This window comes from Panthera leo, chromosome D2 (genome assembly GCF_018350215.1).
Source record: "Panthera leo isolate Ple1 chromosome D2, P.leo_Ple1_pat1.1, whole genome shotgun sequence".
Taxonomy (NCBI): domain Eukaryota; kingdom Metazoa; phylum Chordata; class Mammalia; order Carnivora; family Felidae; genus Panthera; species Panthera leo.
In genome coordinates this window covers 32,362,079-32,379,297 of record NC_056689.1, presented here as the reverse complement: position 1 = coordinate 32,379,297, position 17,219 = coordinate 32,362,079, and the positions used below count along the sequence as shown (strand labels likewise).

General features: G+C 40.0%; 2 protein-coding genes across 12 annotated transcripts in view; one reads left to right on the top strand and one right to left on the bottom strand.

The window, feature by feature from the left end:
- Positions 1-17,219, top strand: part of ASCC1 (activating signal cointegrator 1 complex subunit 1) — a 146,618-nt gene that overhangs the window by 26,003 nt on the left and 103,396 nt on the right. For 3 of the 10 annotated variants that reach the window (XM_042909308.1, XM_042909307.1, XM_042909306.1), the window contains exons 1-3: positions 12,651-12,818; positions 14,319-14,463; positions 15,773-15,872. In XM_042909308.1, the coding sequence (XP_042765242.1) occupies positions 12,738-12,818; positions 14,319-14,463; positions 15,773-15,872 (326 nt within the window). In that variant the 5' untranslated portion in view covers positions 12,651-12,737. Of the gene's footprint in view, positions 1-10,720; positions 11,673-11,764; positions 12,086-12,125; positions 12,347-12,650; positions 12,819-12,914; positions 13,159-13,186; positions 13,299-14,318; positions 14,464-15,772; positions 15,873-17,219 lie in introns of those variants that run through there. The other 7 variants (XM_042909310.1, XM_042909312.1, XM_042909311.1 and 4 more) reach the window with 6 other exon arrangements.
- Positions 528-12,521, bottom strand: ANAPC16 (anaphase promoting complex subunit 16). 2 transcript variants are annotated; one of them, XM_042909316.1, is made up of 4 exons: positions 12,413-12,521; positions 8,098-8,266; positions 2,143-2,217; positions 528-1,355 (listed from the first exon to the last, which is right to left on the bottom strand). In XM_042909316.1, exons 2-4 carry the CDS (start codon positions 8,237-8,239, stop codon positions 1,240-1,242), a joined length of 333 nt encoding a protein of 110 aa, XP_042765250.1. In that variant the 5' UTR covers positions 8,240-8,266; positions 12,413-12,521; the 3' UTR covers positions 528-1,239. The 2 variants fall into 2 exon arrangements, with proteins under 2 accessions (XP_042765250.1, XP_042765251.1); XM_042909317.1 differs by lacking the exons at positions 8,098-8,266; positions 12,413-12,521 and adding an exon at positions 7,525-7,714.

The following is a 17,219-nucleotide window of genomic DNA, read 5'->3' as shown; positions in this document are numbered from 1 at the left end:
TTTTTTAGCATCCAATCCAAAATAAATGATCTTCCTAAGTGTACAGTGTGGACCCTGGGGTCCCATGAGGGAGAACAAAGGACATCTTTTAGCTTTCCAGGCTTTTCCATATCCTGGTGTAAGAGCCTACTAAATTCGGGGTGTCTGGGTGGCTCAGTTGGTTGAGCATCCAACTCTTGATTTTGACTCAGGTCATGATCCCAGGGTCGTGGGATTAAGCCCTGAGTTGGGCTCTGTGCTGACGGAGGAGCCTGCTTAAGATGTTCTCTCTCTCTCTCCCTCTGCTCCTCTCCCCAGCTTGTGTGCACACTTTTGCTCTCTTAAAAAAAAAAACAAAAAACAAAAAAAACCACCCCAACCTACTAAGTTCATATGGTTTTGTAAAGACAAATATCCCTGGGATAAAGGAAATCTATCATTTGCTTAGGAGAAATGTTTTTAGACTCCCTTCTTCTAAAAAGTAATTTGACCTCTTCCTGGTATCCCAAATCCCTGAGACTTTGAAAGGACAAAGAAAACCAATTTGGAACTCTTTCAAAGGATTTATTTGCTACAGAATTGCTTGAGCCCACCAACAAGATGAACTCAGGATTTCTGTGTTTAAAAGGATTTTGCTCACAGATTTATTTTTACAAGTGCTTCAACATTCAAAAAGTAACTCTTTTTGCCAGCATTTGGCATGTCTAGAAGAGGTTAGAAAAAGTTAGAATCTATAGAATTAGATGTCTAAAAATAGAAAAAAACCCAAAATTTTAAAATTCCTCATTTGAACAGGTCCTGAGTTGAAATCACATTCATCTGCAAGAAGAACTGTTTTAGGTCAGAAACGCTGTGTTGTGTAACTCCAGATCCTGATCTTGGATTTGACCAGTGAGGATTCCAGGCACTGCATGAATGACAGCAGAGATGTCATTCAGTTGGCCAATTCCGGCATGTGTCCTACCTGGCTTGTAAAGTTTTATAAATATCTCTTAAACCCAAACCTTCAGGTTCTCTGACGCCGATTGTCTTACTCTGATTCTCAATACTTTTTTTAAACAAATAAACAAAAATTTTCCCTGCAAGATCACACATTTAAGTATTTGTTGCTTGTGGATAGATACAGAGAAACCAAGCATGGATGCGAATTAACAATTCAGCGATGGAGCTGTGAATCTCTGGATGGCTGTGTAAGCTGCGAGAAAAGTCCCTCGCTGGCCCTGCACTTGCTGTGCACCAGAGGCGGCCTTCCGGGCAAGGTCAACCTGAAGAGGGTGTGAACCCCAGCAGCTGCTCGATGGGTTTAAACCGCCACTCATCTGCCTCCAGCTCTTCTACCAAACCAGCTAATTTTTCCATCCGAGCAACTTGCTGATCTGTAAGGGTCAAGGAGGCAATATATAATACAACATATCTCCCACGAGACAGTCACCACCCACCAACATGATGATTGGTTTAAAAATAATTTCCAGAAGGATTTTTTTCCTCACTAGTCAAGAATTGAGGTCTTATTCTTTGTTGGTCAGAAGACTTAATCTAAAACAACAATGACAAAAAACAAGGAGTATGTACCCTCCATGCCATAGCGATTTGGTACTAAAATCCTTGAGCTCCAGGCAATTGCAGCTTTCCCTCCTACATTATGCCTTCAATAGAGAGAAACGATCTGGTGGGAGAACACAGTTCCCTGATACATAAATGAAGTCCGCAGAAAAGGTGCTATCAGGGTCTTAGAGTCCGGGCTTCTCAGAGTCCAGACAGACAATAAGGTATCACATAAATACTTGAAGGTGAGGATGATGATGGTAAACAGTGGAGAACATTAAAAGGTTTTAGGAAGGAGAAGGGAAAGCAACACACGAATGGTAGGAAGCAGAGTCTCCTCTAGAAAACTAACACTTCTGACTTCAGCTTCTGAGCCTCAATGTGGACATGACGTCTGGCTTAAGACCGCAGAAGGTTGTCCTCGCTTCGGCAGCACATATACTAAGAGATCACGGAATGTTTTTGTCTGCAGGCCATTTAGAAAGTTCACTTAAAGAGCCTTGTAGAGTTTCAGGAGTTTTTGTCACAAAGCACACTGACCTTTCTGATCCTCCTCTCCCATCCCCGCTGCCCCATAATTTGTTCTCATAGTTAAGTATACAACACTCATGTGCTTACCATGTTTCACCTGTTTAAGCGTAGATGCCACTTGATAACTGAAAACGGATTCGCAGAGGAATCTCTCAGAGCCATCTACAAACAGAAGAGGAAAAGTTTTAATCTGCTCTAAGGGTTTTATGGCTTCTGATAAACCAAGCAAGCGTGGCCATTCTTTTCCCTGCTTTCACATTCAGGGTACAGTTTTCAGTGTTTACAAAGAGGGCTTCTGTTTCATTTAGAACTAACAGTCCTTAGCTATAAAAGCTACTTCTTCTATATCTAGAATATTAAAACAGTCCCTCCACTTGTTTCAAAGTTTAAAAATAATATTTAGAAAAACAAAAATAAGAAACCTCAGTGTGATGTCCTGGTCAACATTTCTCCCCTCCTAACCTGAGAGTTTCTTAATGTTCTCTTATTCTGCATGTCAGGCAAACACTGACATCTGACCCATTTGGCCACATGGCTCCTGTGCTATCCAAATACAAAGGTACACCAAAACTCTAGATCATTTTCATTCTGAAAAGTAAAACTGAGGGCAAAATAGCTGTTGTTGATTTTTAATATATCAAGTTACATCACTATGACCATCACAAAGCACTGCTGGGAAATTTTATTCTGTAAACGCAAATTGTAACCTTGATTTTCCAACTGAACCAAAACACTGCAATTTGGATGGTGATAAGAGTATGGTGCAATTTCAGAACCTAGCATCGTACTGGTGCCAAGAACTGGCAACAAGAAGGTAGCTAACTCAGTCGCAACAGCACTTGGAAGATGATTATGAAACACATAAGCTAGTTCATGTTATTCTTTGTCAGGCAAGGGCTGATACAGCAAAATATACTCCGCAAAGACACGGAACTCATATAAGCAAATGTGACTTTTAGAAGGGTAGCAGAAACCATTTGGGGAAGGTGTCGTATTGCAAAAATCCTAAAACAAACGGAGGGAGAGGACACAGCTGTCTTTTTTTAGGTGGTAGTTCACGTCAGCACTACTAGGTGTCAAGCACTCACCCATCAGTCACGGGCTGGCGGGCTGGCGTGTCACCCAGCTATTAAGTGACAAGGAGATAGGACTAACACATTCTGGCTTCATGCTGAGTTTCACACAAGGCTGACCTGATTTCAGAAGTCATGATTGTAGAAATAAAAGGAAACCTCATTTCAAATGGAGGCAGAAGGCCAGGACGGGGAGCTCTCATGCCCTAACACTCAGGGTCAATTGCAGACTCCAACAGGTAGAGGCAAATCTTGCTTTCCCAGCAGGAAGAAAGAAGCCTATTATTTTGCCACCCCAGCAGGATGAAGAAAGGTTTTTCTCCTTGCCAGGCAACAGCCTAGCCAATGAGAAACTGTCATAACTCAGCCAATGGAAAGCCACTACACTTCCCAAATGCCTACTTTGTGCCAATAGACTTTTTGTTTATAATAGTCTCTCCCAGCTCCCCCCTTGCCTCTGTTATGTTCTCTGGACTTGCTTATGGTTTTGCCATAGCTTGCTTGTCCCCAGTTACAATTCCCTGCTATTCCTGAATAAATCCATTTTTTTGCTGGTAAAATAATGTGACAGTTTTATTTTTAAGATTAACAGGGTGAGGGGTTCCTGGCTGGCTCTGTTGGTAGCGCAAGTGATCTCGGGGTCCTGAGTTCAAGCACCACGTTGGGGCTAGAGCTCACTTAAAAAAAGAGAAAAAAAAAAAAAGATTAAAATGGTGAACAATAAAACCATAGATATTGTATCCAAATGCTTGGATGTACAACCAAGAGGGCTTCTGTCCAATATTATATTCAAAATTGATGCAAAAAAAAAAAAAAAAGAAAATGTAATTATTTTCAGATTATGTATTAATATATGCATAATGTTATATTTCAAAATATTATTTCATAAAGTGCTATACACTTTAGGAAGAAAGCTACATTCGTTAAATTCAACCTCTTTTCTACATATTGAACTATATGGTGTATAATATCCTATCCCTTCCTCCCACCCCATTCCTCTGGCTGAATGGAAATCATTTGTGAGCAGATAATCTAAACTGAGCAAAAAAATTTTTTATTTTCAATTACCTAAATATTATACTGTCCAGTTTATTATGTAAATATGCCAGTGTTCATTATCCTATTCATACCCTTGCTTAAAGAGTCAAATTATAACTCAAGTTTTATTTTAGAAAAAGCAGAGCATAGAGAATTAGAGCCCACTTCTCAGGTAGTTTGATCCTAAACTTTAGGATCTCACTTCACGAAAGGCAGTGGGGATTATGGGCTATAAGGATCAGGCCAAGATGTATTTGGAAGCTCTTGGAAGTGCTACCTCGCACTTACATTTAATCACAGGTGCTATTAGGATAAAATGCTTAAGTTATAACATTTGCATATTTCCCTTGGCAATGAACTTCAAAGCAAAAAGATGTAAGCTAATCTTTCAAAAAGGCACTTGCGTATCACTTTACCACTTTATGCCTATGGAACACACTTTTGTTGACTTGCAGCTCTGTATTAACCACAAAGTCCACTGCTTAGCCACATCCTATTAGATGGGGTATCTGTACCAATCTAAAGCCTGGAATTTCTCTAGAGAGGAGTCAGCCTGGGGCAATCCATCTTCTATTTAGAAATTGTAATCAAACCCTTTGTAACACACCAAACAGCAATACATCAGCTTTCCTCTTAAGGGACAAGCAAAGGTTATAAGTAGTGAAAAGTTCAGTAAATTGCCAAATCTAAGAAATAAATGCCATGCCAACTCCAATAAATAAAATGCTATCAAATTCATTTAAAAGAATATTACCTCACAGTAGGAAATTAGACTATGCCAGATAATTTATACTTCAGTAGCCTACAATGTCACTAAAATTCAGCTACTTTTGGGTTGGAAGGCATTCTCTAATTTGCTCACTAAACTGGGTGAGGACAATCTTAGCCAAGGGCAGGAAGAATGCTGAAAACTGCTGTAAAGATCTTCTTCAGTTTATGATGGGGTTACATCCTGATAAACCCATCCTAAGCTAAGAATATCAGGTTGAAAATGCATTTTTTAAAAAGATTTTTATTTTCAACTTCATTATTTATTTTGAGAGAGAGAGAGCTAGAGTGGGGTAGGGGCAGAGAGAGGGAGACAGAGGATCCGAAGTCAGCTGTGTGCTGACAGCAGCAAGCCCAAAGCGGGGCTCAAACTCATAAACTGTGAGATCATGACATGAGCCGAAGATGGCACTTCAACCGGCTGAGCCACGCAGGCGCCCCAAGATTTTATTTTTCTAAGTGATCTCTACACCCAGTGTGGGGCTCAGACTCACAACCCTGAGACCAAGAGTCGCATGCTCCATGGACTGATCCAGCCAGGTACCCTGGAAGATGCATTTAATACACCTAACCTATCAAACATCATAACTTAGCATAGCCTACCTTAAAAGTGCTTGGAACACTTGCATTAGCCTACAGTTGGGCAAAATCATCTAACACAAAGCCTATTTTATAATAATAAAGTGTTGAATATCTCATGTAAATTATTGAATACTGTACTGAAAGTGAAAACCAGAAATGATTGTTTGGGTACAGAATGGTATCATCGGTTGTTTACCCTGGTGATTGTGTGGCTGAGAACTGTGGCTCCTGCCCAGCATCCTGAGAGAGTGCTATACCAAATATCGCTAGCCCAGGAATAGATCAAAATTCAATATTCAAAGTATGCTTTCTATTAAATGCATATGGCTTTTGCATCATAGTAAAGTAAAAAAATCCTAAGTCAAAATATCAGTAAGTTGGGGACCATGTATACATTATTTGAGGTGTCTGTTACCGAGTGCATGCGTGAGAAAGTTAATTCATAATGTTAAGTATATTACTTTGGTTTATTATCCTTAGACTTATGAGGAGGATGCAAAATCAAGTTGAACCTGTTATAAACAGTACCCAATCTTGGCTCCTGATTGCCTTTCTTCCTTCTCTGAAAAGGCAACTTTTCTTACTCTATTTTCATATTCAATTAAACTGGTGTAAGAAAACTGGTCCGTTAATGTGCGTTAGATTAGCTGCATAATAGTATCACCCATAAACATAGTAGAAGATGCTTCGAAATCCAACATCCTTATTAGGTTTCATTTAAGAAAATTCTTTTTAGGAGTACTCTTTTTCAATTCAACATTCTTGATTTGACCAGGATAGTTCAGGAATGACCATCTTGAAATTTTCATAGTTTGTCCTTAAGTGTAAGTAGCTTTAAAATATAGCTAAAACTTTAAACCTAAGAAAGGGAATCAAAACTGTGCACTTTGAATTTAAACCTAATATAAATTCATCCTACAACAGAAAGCCAACACATTTCCTCCATGAAGCACACTGGGATGGAATAAAAATGGAGAGAACTAAAACTTGTTAGAACATCAGCATTCAGACTAATCTCAGTAGCCTTTCTTCTTTAATGTTTCCAAGTAATCTGTTATACACTGACACAGAACCCTTATAGCTTTGAGACTAAGGAGGTACCTCCTGTATCAAATTCCTCTTGTAGCTAGAATTTAAATGACTTTAATCTTAGAGTCCATTGTTAAACATTGATTCCTCTTCTGCGGCTATAAAACTCATTAAGCAATTTCAGTGCCTCCAATTTTTGATTTTTGTGGGCAACTTCCTTAATACCAGTTGTCTGGCGCATACAGTTGAAGTCATAATGTATTTTTAGTGCCACATATGGTAAACAAGGCCCCAATTGTTCACTATGTCCAGACTCAGTGATGCCAACTCGAATATTCGATTAACACAACTGAAGATGAAAAGGCAAAGACAGAAGTACGTACATCACAGATGGATCACCAACTACATTACCCAATTGTCTACTTCACTAATCGTGATTTCAACCACTTCTAGAGAGCCTTATGGTCCCAGGCTTCCCATGCTTCTTTGTCACAAATGATTCTTCTGTTTGGGCTTAACCCAAAATTCTTTTTACCCGACATAAATGAATAAAGTTCACCCCCAAAAGCTGACGCCTATAGTTTGTACCTTTCTCAGAGATCTCCAGATTTTTAAAATATACTTACCGAGATTTGCAATTTAAAGCAAAAAAGATCAATATGTAACTAAGCACAAAAGTGCTACAAACAAGTAGATTTTGAATCCTTAATAGGTTCTTTGCTGACTTTTTTCAAAGTATGATGAATAGTTTATAGTTACAGACCATTCTTTTGTAAGAATCCCTCGAATGTCAGTCACAAGACAGACTCCTGTGCTGCACCCTAGACTAATTGAGAATCTCTAAGGTGGGCCAGAAATGTGCATTTTAAATAAGCTCTTCAGGTGATTTTTTATGCTCCCTATTAAGAATTTATTGGTCTAGCTCCTAAAGTGACATGCATCCAATGAATTTCGGGTATCAATGCGGTTTCATGCTTACAGCTTGTGCTCTGATCTTGGCCAGCCAGTTTGCAAATGTGTGCTGAGTGAGATGGTGGATGATTTGACGCAAATCCAGCTCCAGTGCTAGTAAAACCACACAGCACTGTCCTGCAATGGGCCAGGAGAGTCATCTTCACATATAAGAGTAGTATATTAGTTTTCCTATTTGATGAGGTTAATCTATCTGTAGGTTAGAAAAAAACACATCAAACCTACTCATCATAGGGAGGCAGACTGGTGCCAGGATAAAGCAAACTGGAGCAGGAGGTCAAGAGAATTCCTGGTTCTAGTGCTGACTTTGTCTTTAACGTGGTCAAATCACTTTAACTTTTCTGGGTCTAAATAAGTCTAGGTGACTTCCTTGATTTCCAAAGTCTTTTTCAGCTCCAAAATTTTGACAGTGGAGAAAGATTTGTGTTTTGAACATAACATTTTGAAATGGGGACAAGAGATGAAATGTGAAGCTGAAATCAGGGCACACTTGTCTCTAATCCACTTAATAGCTTCTTTACAATTAATATTCACTGCAGGTCAGAATCCAATTATTCAGCAAAAAGCAGCATGAGATCACCTTCTAACATCTCTCCAGCTCCTTTGGGGTAGGTGAAAAGGGCTTTCCGTGGTGGGGCAAGGTCTGAGACACTGAAACCAGATCCCGTGACAGAACTTCCACTGACCCCACCAGCTGAGGAGGATGATGAAGAGGCAGCCATTTCCTCTCTAGCAGAATTCTCACTTCACTACAGAGAAAGAAAAACAGTGATTGGCAAGTTTATGGAAGTGAGACTGACAATGTTTCATTCTAGCTGCCATAAAAGCCAGCATACAGTTTAGTATAAGCTCCCCTTTTTTTCTATCCTTTCTACTTCCGCAATCTTTTACTAATGCCTCAGGCCAAAATCTCAGGATTTTAAGTGAAAATATGTTTATTCTGCTTTTCTACTTAAAACACTACTTCCTACCGTTAGCAAACTGTTTATATCGCTTGGGATCGACTGTGGGTGATTTATGGGTTATGAAAGGGTGATACGGCAGGGCCAAGGTAGCAATTTGACTGAGGAAATAAATTATATGAGGATAAAACAACATGCCTCATAGGACAGTTTGTCTTGTCTATGTCCTGACCAAGCCATACCAAAAAATTCACTTATAAAATTTTCCAAATAAAATTCCAGAATAACACTGTGTTCTGTTCTCAAGGAAAGGGAATTGGTTAGGAAATACATATTTGTCCTTTCATTAAAAATGTTTTAAAAACTTTTTCATCCAAATGTAATACCCAAATTGGTCACTTGGTGGCATCCCCAAACCAGAACAAAGTAGCTCATGAAATGGATCGCTGAATTCATGGTTTATTATGAATACAGCAGCTGTGTTTAACCCCATGTCATATTAAAAAATCAGAAAGCCCAAATGTAAATGAGAAAATCTGTACTGAACACATGATTCCTTACAGAAGTTCAAAACCAAAATACTACTTTTGCTATAGAAGCTTATATTACACATTTACTTAAGATTCTAAAAAATGTACATTTTCTAAAAAGAATGGCTAGCATTGTGCTAGAATTTCCCGCCATGATGGAAATGTTCTAACATTCTATTTCTGTGCTGTCCAATATGATAGCCATTGACCTTCTGTGGCTATTAAACTAGTGTGACTGAAGAACTGTATTTTAATTAAAAAAAAATTTTTTTTTAAGGTAATCTCTATACCAAAGGTGGGGCTTGAACTCACAACTGCAATCAAGAGTCATATGCTCCACCAACCAAACCAGCCAGGCACCCCTGAAAAACTGTATTTTAAAATTGTATTTAATATTAATTGAAATTTAAATAGTCACATGTGGCTAGTGATTACTGTATTGGATAATACAGCTCTAGTATTTAGACTAAAAAATGACTTTACACTGAATTGTATACTTTAAAATGGCTAATGGTCAATGTTATGTTATGAGAATTTTAGCTCAATTTAAAAAAACAGAAAAAATGACTTTAAAAGGATTTTAAAAATGAATTTCTGTCTTTAATGGCCAAGAATTTTAGCTGATATTTTCTTCTTTTGCTAGTTGCAAAAAACATTTGTTACAAAAGTCAGAACTTATTTTTGAAAAAATAGAAAAAATGAGAGAATACTATGCAGACATAAATCCCATATATATATATATATATACATAATCCAGTGTCCTAGCAAGAAAAATGATATCGTGTGCATTTCTGAAATGCCGGCTGTTCTGTTTCCTTAATTTTGTGATGATGATTTAAGGCTGTCAGGGAAGCAGAGTTTAGTTTTTGATTTCATTATATGTCCATAAGTAACACTGATTAAAACTCAAGGGAGACATGGGAACAGTAAGGCAACTGCTATAATTAGAATGTCGGCCTATTTAAAAATACAAATTGATTAAGGACATCGTCAATTTTGCTATTAGATCACCTTTTCTTTTTTCTCTCAGCTCTGTAACTTTCTGAATCATAGTCAGAAAACCAACATTTCAAGTTGGATACATATCCAATCTTTGGGTGACACTAGCTTAAAATATAGCTTGACAGGTTCTTAAATGCTCTTTTAAACAGAACTTAAGCAGTAATGGACCTGGTCTAAATTTCTAAGTGGATTCTTGTTGGAATTCAAATAAAGTATACAGATAATTTAGCCATCTTTTGGAGAGGTACTCAGTCTTATTTCCCATCAGTTCAGAGCAGAACCTACTGTGAAGTGTTTATATATCTCACCTAAGACTTAAAACCCCAAATCTTTTTTCTACACCTTGATAAATGCTCTATTCAGTTGCAAATGCAAGGGATGCTTTATATTTTGAAATCAGTGGCTCAGCAGAGCTCCCTAGGGACTGCCAGAGTGAGGACAGCTTCAAAGGCTAGACACAGTGTGACTTCTAAACTGAGTATAATCAAAGGAATTCCCTTTCATCCCATTTTCTTTCAACCTCAGAACTACTATCATTCAATACACAAAACAGTTAAGGTTGAAAACTGGAGTGCACAATTAGCACAAAGTACCTTTACACAGGTAAGCAGTTTTCTGCTGAGTTAGAATAATACACCTAAGTAATTTCTAACTTTAAAGATACAGGTTGAATTTTGCATGCTATCAGCAGATGGTAAGAGAGGAATTTAAATGGAACTAACAATAAACCCTGCTTTGTAACTGTTTTATGAAGGCACGCATTCTGATCATCAGAACCCAACATAATGCTTGGCTTATATTAAGTAGCTGCTGATTTAAATAAATGTTTGCTAAATGAATTAAACATTTCACAGGAACCACAAGATTCCTTAAAGGTCATCTAATCTAATTCCTTCATTTTATGGATGACCAAACAAAACCAAGCTATAGAAATGTTAGCTTCTATGCTGTGACACTTTTCAAGCAATGGCTTTGTGGGCATATCATGTGCCATATGAAAACACTAAGAGTACAGACTCTGAAGCCTCTCGGCCTAGGTTCACGTCCTGGTTTTGCTATTTAACTTGCTGTTATAACTCTGGACAAATCGTTTAACCTCTCTGTTCCTCAGTTACCTCATCTCTGAAATCGGAATCATGGTACCTTCCTCAGAAAGGTGTCACAAAGGTTAATATAACTAAAGCATTTAGAATAGTTACAGGCATAGTAAACACTTACTACTAGCTTTCCAAAATTAGTAATGGATATTTACTCCTGAATCTTTTTTTCCCCTAATGCAGATCCCAGTTTTGCATTCACAGTATGTCCCAACACACTTACTCATGAGAAAAGTTTTAATTCTCTCCATTTGACAGAGTCAGCAAGCTCCTAGAGGGGAAAGGGTCTGCTCAGCAAGAGGGAAAATGCCCTCCATTAACCCACTTAACACTTTCATTTTACGGTTCATGAGTTTAGAAAGACTTCTGTGATCTAGGAAAGGGGGAACGAGTTGTCTTTCCACCTGCAAGGCCTAGCAACAGAACCCGGATCTCAACTTTCCTGAATGAATAACGAACGATGATAGAACACAGGGCTAGTGGCTCAGCAAAGATTATATGCATGGGAAAGACAAGTGGGGTGTCATGAGAGCTGGTCCATTACTGTTTTTTTTTCTTCTTCTTCATTCTGCAGATCTACAGTATTAATACAACTCTAGCACACACTAGGCTGCCAGGCCCAAGGTAGGTACTCGCTAAAATTCTGTTTAATGAGTAAATATTCATGATAAGTAATCTAATGTGGGGCTTAACCTTATAAGGGAAGCTGAGTCTATTGGCAGTAGAGATCCCCATAGCAGAGCAATGTTATTTTGGGGGACACAGCATGGCTGTGTCCAGTGATAGGATGATCAAACATTTATCTACGACAGGGATGACCTCGTATTCATAAACTTTACTTTCTATCAGATCTACGTCGGTTTTCTTAAAAGAATTCTTTTAGAAGGAGTCTCCTTATGAAAGACGCTGAAAGGACACTGGTACAATGGCAAATTATTACAAGCAATCACTAAATTCCATCATCAACAAATCGTTCCACCGGGCTCCATTTAAAACGGCAGGACTACCACCCAAATGGATGCTGCCGCTAAAACTAGGTCGGGTGGAGAGACAGGGGCTAGAAAGGGGAGGGGTCAGGACGCTGGCAGTTTCCCCACTAACTCCCAGGCACGCTTCCTCCTCCTTCCCCGTGCGGTCCCAAGGGGGCGACGCCACCGGCGCCGCCCCATTGCGCAGGCGCCGCCCGTCGGCCCGCATGCGCACCCAGTGCGGCGCGGCCTGAGGAAATTTCCTTACACTCCCTCTGCAGCAGGCTCCAGTTTCTCCTCCTATCTTCTCCGTTTTACTAGTCCCTGCAGGTAGGATCCCAGGGATCAACTCCCTTCCACCAAGCTCCCGGGGTCCTTGAGCCCTCGGCCACTTACCTCAGAGGATTTGGCACTTTCCCCTACAGCCCCGCCCCCAGGGCCAGCCGGAGCGGCAGCGTTTACAACGACAAGGACGGCGGCGTGCGCGCGCCCGCGCGGAAGGAACCGGCGCCGGCGTGCGCGCGCTTGCGCTGGTGGGCGTGGCCAGGGCGGAGGGAAGTGGTGAACGCGCTCAGGGAGAGAGAACTTCCGGGTCCTTCGTCCCCCCCCCGGCCCCCCCCCCCCCCCCTTCACCCTTACCGTGGTTTTGCTTGGAGTCCTGGAGTTCCTTTCTCTTCAGTCGTTTTGGTGTACTCGCTTTTTTTTTTTTTTTTCTCGCTTTATGATTCGGGGCGTTAGCTTCCCCCACGGCATTTCAGGACATTTCAGGCCTTCTGCTCTCCTCTCTCCAGGCTACCACGAGGCAGGATTAAATTGCTTATCCACCCCGTCCCCCCCCCCCCCCCCCCTTCTTTCAGAGCAGTACCCCAGTGCTGAACGGGAAAGGCAGACGAAGTTTGCTGCCTTTGAGAGACTACGCTCTTACTCCAGAGCTCATGGTCTGAGGGCCCGGCCTAAACATTAAACTACCTTTGTGAAGGGCCTTTTTTATTTTGTGAGATCCTGGGGGAATAGGGCACTACGGTGTAATGTCCTTAAACTGTTGCTAATTATGCCTGTCTTCAAGTCTGCTTACCTTCTATGCTGTTATTTCTTGCAATGCGAAATCTCTCCTTCATTCCGGAAGCAAATTACCAATTAAAGTAATTTACTTGCTGAGGGTTGGATTGAGCTTTAGTGTATTTAATAAGGACGGGTCGGGTTTTGGAGGATCTCTCAAATTTTGGGCTTCAAGACTATGTAACATGTAGGAACATTCGTTGAACTTAACCACAGCTAGCCCGTAAGGAACCTTTGCTTTAATTCTTGATTCATTAAGTGGTGACTAGAAGAAGCTTGGCTTCTCAGTGAGTGATGCACAGTTTTTGGGTAGTGGCCTGTAAAATGGATAGCAATGTGTTGGTTTGAAGAACCGTGTTGGTTAAGTCATAGTTTAACTGTTTTGATGGGCAACTGGATCTAATTTTGAGGTATATGTTTCTAGCATCTCTGAAAGTACTTAGAGGTTATTTTTACCTCCAGAAAGATAAGTGTGCTAAACATTCCTAATCCTCTTAATTATCATGTTGGATAAACAGGGTGAGACACTTAGTAAATGGTTAAACAGAAAATTGTTTCTTACTCTCTTTAGGTTAAACCAATAAATAATAGTAATAAATACTATTCTCACAAAGTCATGGATGACCTGTATATAGAGGGCTGAATATTTTTTTTGGTTGCACGTGTGTGGAGGAGGGGCAGAGAGAGACAGGGAGAGAGAGAGACAGAGAGAGAGAGAATCCCAAGCAGGCTCCTGATAGTGTGGAGCCTGACAAGGGGCTCGAACCTGTGAACTCTGAGATCATGACCTGAGCTGAAATCAAGAGTTGCTGCCCAACGATCGAGCCACCCAGGGGCCTCTGGGCTGAGTACCATTTAATCACCTTTTCTTGGAGTGCTGAAATAGTTTACAAATTACTGTTTAGGGGCACCTGGGCACCTGGCTGGCTCAGTCTGTGGAGCATGCAACTCTTGATCTCAGGGTTGTGAATTTGAAGCCCATGTTGGGTGTAGAGATTACTTAAACGTAAAATCTTTAAACACAAAAACAAATTACTGTCTAGAGTGATCCAGGAATGGAATACTGTTACGGAAGATGTAGCAACTGACTTAAAACAGCTCGCAGATAGGGGAAATCTAATGGGAATAGGGCTGCTTTTGCTTAGTGTGTACTTTGAACAGATGTCCAATTGCATAATGGCCCATATAATAGAGGGTTTTTATTTCTGATTAAAACAAGGTAAAATGATCATTTATTTTTCAGGATTTCACTAGAGTACTATTGGGAGAAAGTATCATGGAAGTTCTGCGCCCACAGCTTATAAGACTTGGTGGACGGATTTACAGAAAAAATCCCATCCAAGAACAGACTTATCAACATGAAGAAGAAGATGAAGACTTCTATCAAGGTAATCCTAGTTGCTCTTGGGTCAGATTAGTACAGTGGTCTCTGAATTGTGGAAGCAGTGTTTTGTTCTGTTTCAAAGTGTTCTTTGTGAGCACTGAAATTTGAGATGTTTGGCCTCTACCTAGCTCCATTTGTGTGGATGTCTGAGGGGACTGATTAGTTTCAATTTGATGAGCCATTCTCAGTTGCAGTCTGTAAATCATGTTTCATCTCTGTGCAGAGACAAAAATGTAATAAGGGGTAATTTTAATAAACTCTTAACAGCAGCCATTAATATTCTGTGACAAAATTAATTTCCTTTATCTGTAAAGTTGTGAAGTAGTATATATAAATTGTTGAAATAAATGAAATATGCATTTTATCCAGTGCCCCAAAATGTTAGCTGTTACTACTGTTATGTTGTGATTTTTCTTTTTGTAATCATATAGACATTTCCAAATATGTGACTAATGTAACTTTATTATTACGTAGGGATGATTTTAAGAAGTAAAATAAACAGTTGAGATGGATTATGAATATATATATTTTTAAGTTTACTTCTTTTGAGAGAAAGGGAGAGAGAGAATCCCTCAGTGCCGGGGCCCAATGCAAGGCTCGAACTCACAAACCGTGAGATCGTGACCTGAGCCGAAATCAAGACTTGGATGCTTAACCAGCTGAGGCACCCAGGCGCCCTGATTATGAATACTTCTAAGTCAATTAAATTGGGCTTGGGTTTAATGCATGAATAGGGCCTTTCATGTTCTCTGCTTCCTTTTCCTTTAGGTTTTTAAACTTTTTCATCAGTCCCTAAGCCTTGGGGGTTAGTCTTCCCTTTGGTTTTCCCATTGTTTTCCTTTCGCCTTGGGGACTTGATCTCCTTTATTTGACCCTCCTTTCTCTTTGGCTGGCCTAATGGTGTAAGTTCTCCTGCTATCACTGCTATCTCATTCACTGAAGTAATTTTGTCCTCATACTAAAAACTGCTTACTTGCACATTGTAAGAGGATACTTTATGTTATGTGAATTACATCTCCATAAAAAATAGTAAAAAAGTTTTATCGTGTCTTATCTTTCTGGGAGAAAACAGTTAAATAGTGGTACGTATATACTACTTTAACAGGGTTCTAAGACTGGAAGGTTTAACATAGTCACATGTTTTTTATTTTTCTTCCAAGAGCAGATCAGGAGGAATCTGTCAGAGCAGTGTTCTGCAATGTAAAGTGTTTGTACATGTGTATTTTTTTAAACCTTGAGAGTGGTTGGCAGGTGGGGAGAAGACTTCTCCGCAGAGCAGCAGCTGTGAGTGAGGTGTGATGGTTTCTCTGCAGGCTTCGTGGAGTGTGCAGAAGAGCCCTGTGATGCCTACGAGGTGGTGCAGACCCAGCAAGGTTTCCGGTGTACCGTGAAGGCCCCCAGCCTGCTCTACAAGTGAGTGAGGCCCCCAGCTTCACGGGACATACTGACAGGAAATTCAGCAGGAAGATGACTCTTTTCTACACTTTTCTGCAGTGCTTGATTACTAATGACAAAACAGTTTAGTGTTTTATATCCTAGAATTTCTAAGGACTGATAATGGATCAGTTTCATCATTCCAAATGTATCACCAAGTCCTGTTACGTTTTGTCTCTTAAATTTGTCTTTTGAATCGACCACTTGTCTCTTTACGGCCACCCTGCCGCATCTTCTGTGAATTACTTCAACCTACTTACTAGGTACATAATTATTGTTCTCCTCCCAGTCAGTTCTTCACATTGAGGGTAGAGGCGTCTTTCTAAAAGGCAAATGTGATTACTTTATTACCTCTGCTTATATCTGCCAACATTTTCCATTGAAGATGGAATTCTCTTCCATTGGAGTGATGGCCAAACTCTTGAACATGACTTGCCAGCCCTGCATTTTCAGTCACAACTCACCACTCTTTTTCTGGTTTTGCACTTAAGCCTAGCTAGTTTTCTTCAGTTCCTGAAGTGTGCAGTGCTTGTTCCTGCCTTAGAGCCTTGACATATGCTGTTCCCTTTGCCTTATACTCTCTCTTCCTTACCTAGTTATATTGTTAAATTCTTCTTTCTAGGGAACCTTGCTTCATCCTTGCTCCAAGGTTCATCCAAGAACCTTGAACCTTCATCCAAGATTCTAGGGAACCTTGCTTTCCACACTGATTACTCTACCATATGTTTTTGTAACACCCTCTACCTTTCCTTTGTAGCACTTTTCAGTTATGTATATTTATTTGCACCTTATATGATGTCTTCTCCACAAGATGGGAGACTTCTGGAAGGCAGGACTGTGTCTGTTCGATTAATCTCCGGTGTTTGTCAAAGACTGATGCTTTCTTCAGGGTCATCTTTATGAATTTGCTCAGAAACTTTGTGATCACTTCACTCTGTGCTTACTTAACATGATTGCCCACATTCTGTCTCCACAGTAACATGGTTAGCTTAAGTGGTTAACTGGCTTCTTTTGGACTTACACCTCTGGATATAGGCTGGTTTAGGAAGTGTGTAAATTGTTATTCTGTGTTGTACTAGGTGAATTAGGTCTGTTCAAGCTCCTCTGTGGAGGAGATCTACAAATAGGGAATCCTATTCCCTTTAAGCTCCCAGAGGCAAATCATTTCATTTTCGCCAATCTTGAGAATATTCTGAAACACCTGTCAAGGATGAAATTCTTCTCTTGGCATGTGGCCAAATGGGAAACCAAATGCTAAACCTGACAGCTCATTTTCCTTTAAGGTTCCAGTGACATTTTCTTCTAAGAAACAAGATTTTAGAAAGT

Bases quoted from the DNA above. Each gene is read 5' to 3' on its own strand.
- ANAPC16 (XM_042909316.1), bottom strand. From the start codon at position 8,239: ATGGCTGCCTCTTCATCATCCTCCTCAGCTGGTGGGGTCAGTGGAAGT. The intron at 2,218-8,097 runs GTGATCTCATGC...TTCTGTTTGTAG, and splicing joins AGCTGGAGAGATGTTAGAAG to ATGGCTCTGAGAGATTCCTC. The intron at 1,356-2,142 runs GTAAGCACATGA...TGACCCTTACAG, and splicing joins GCTTAAACAGGTGAAACATG to ATCAGCAAGTTGCTCGGATG.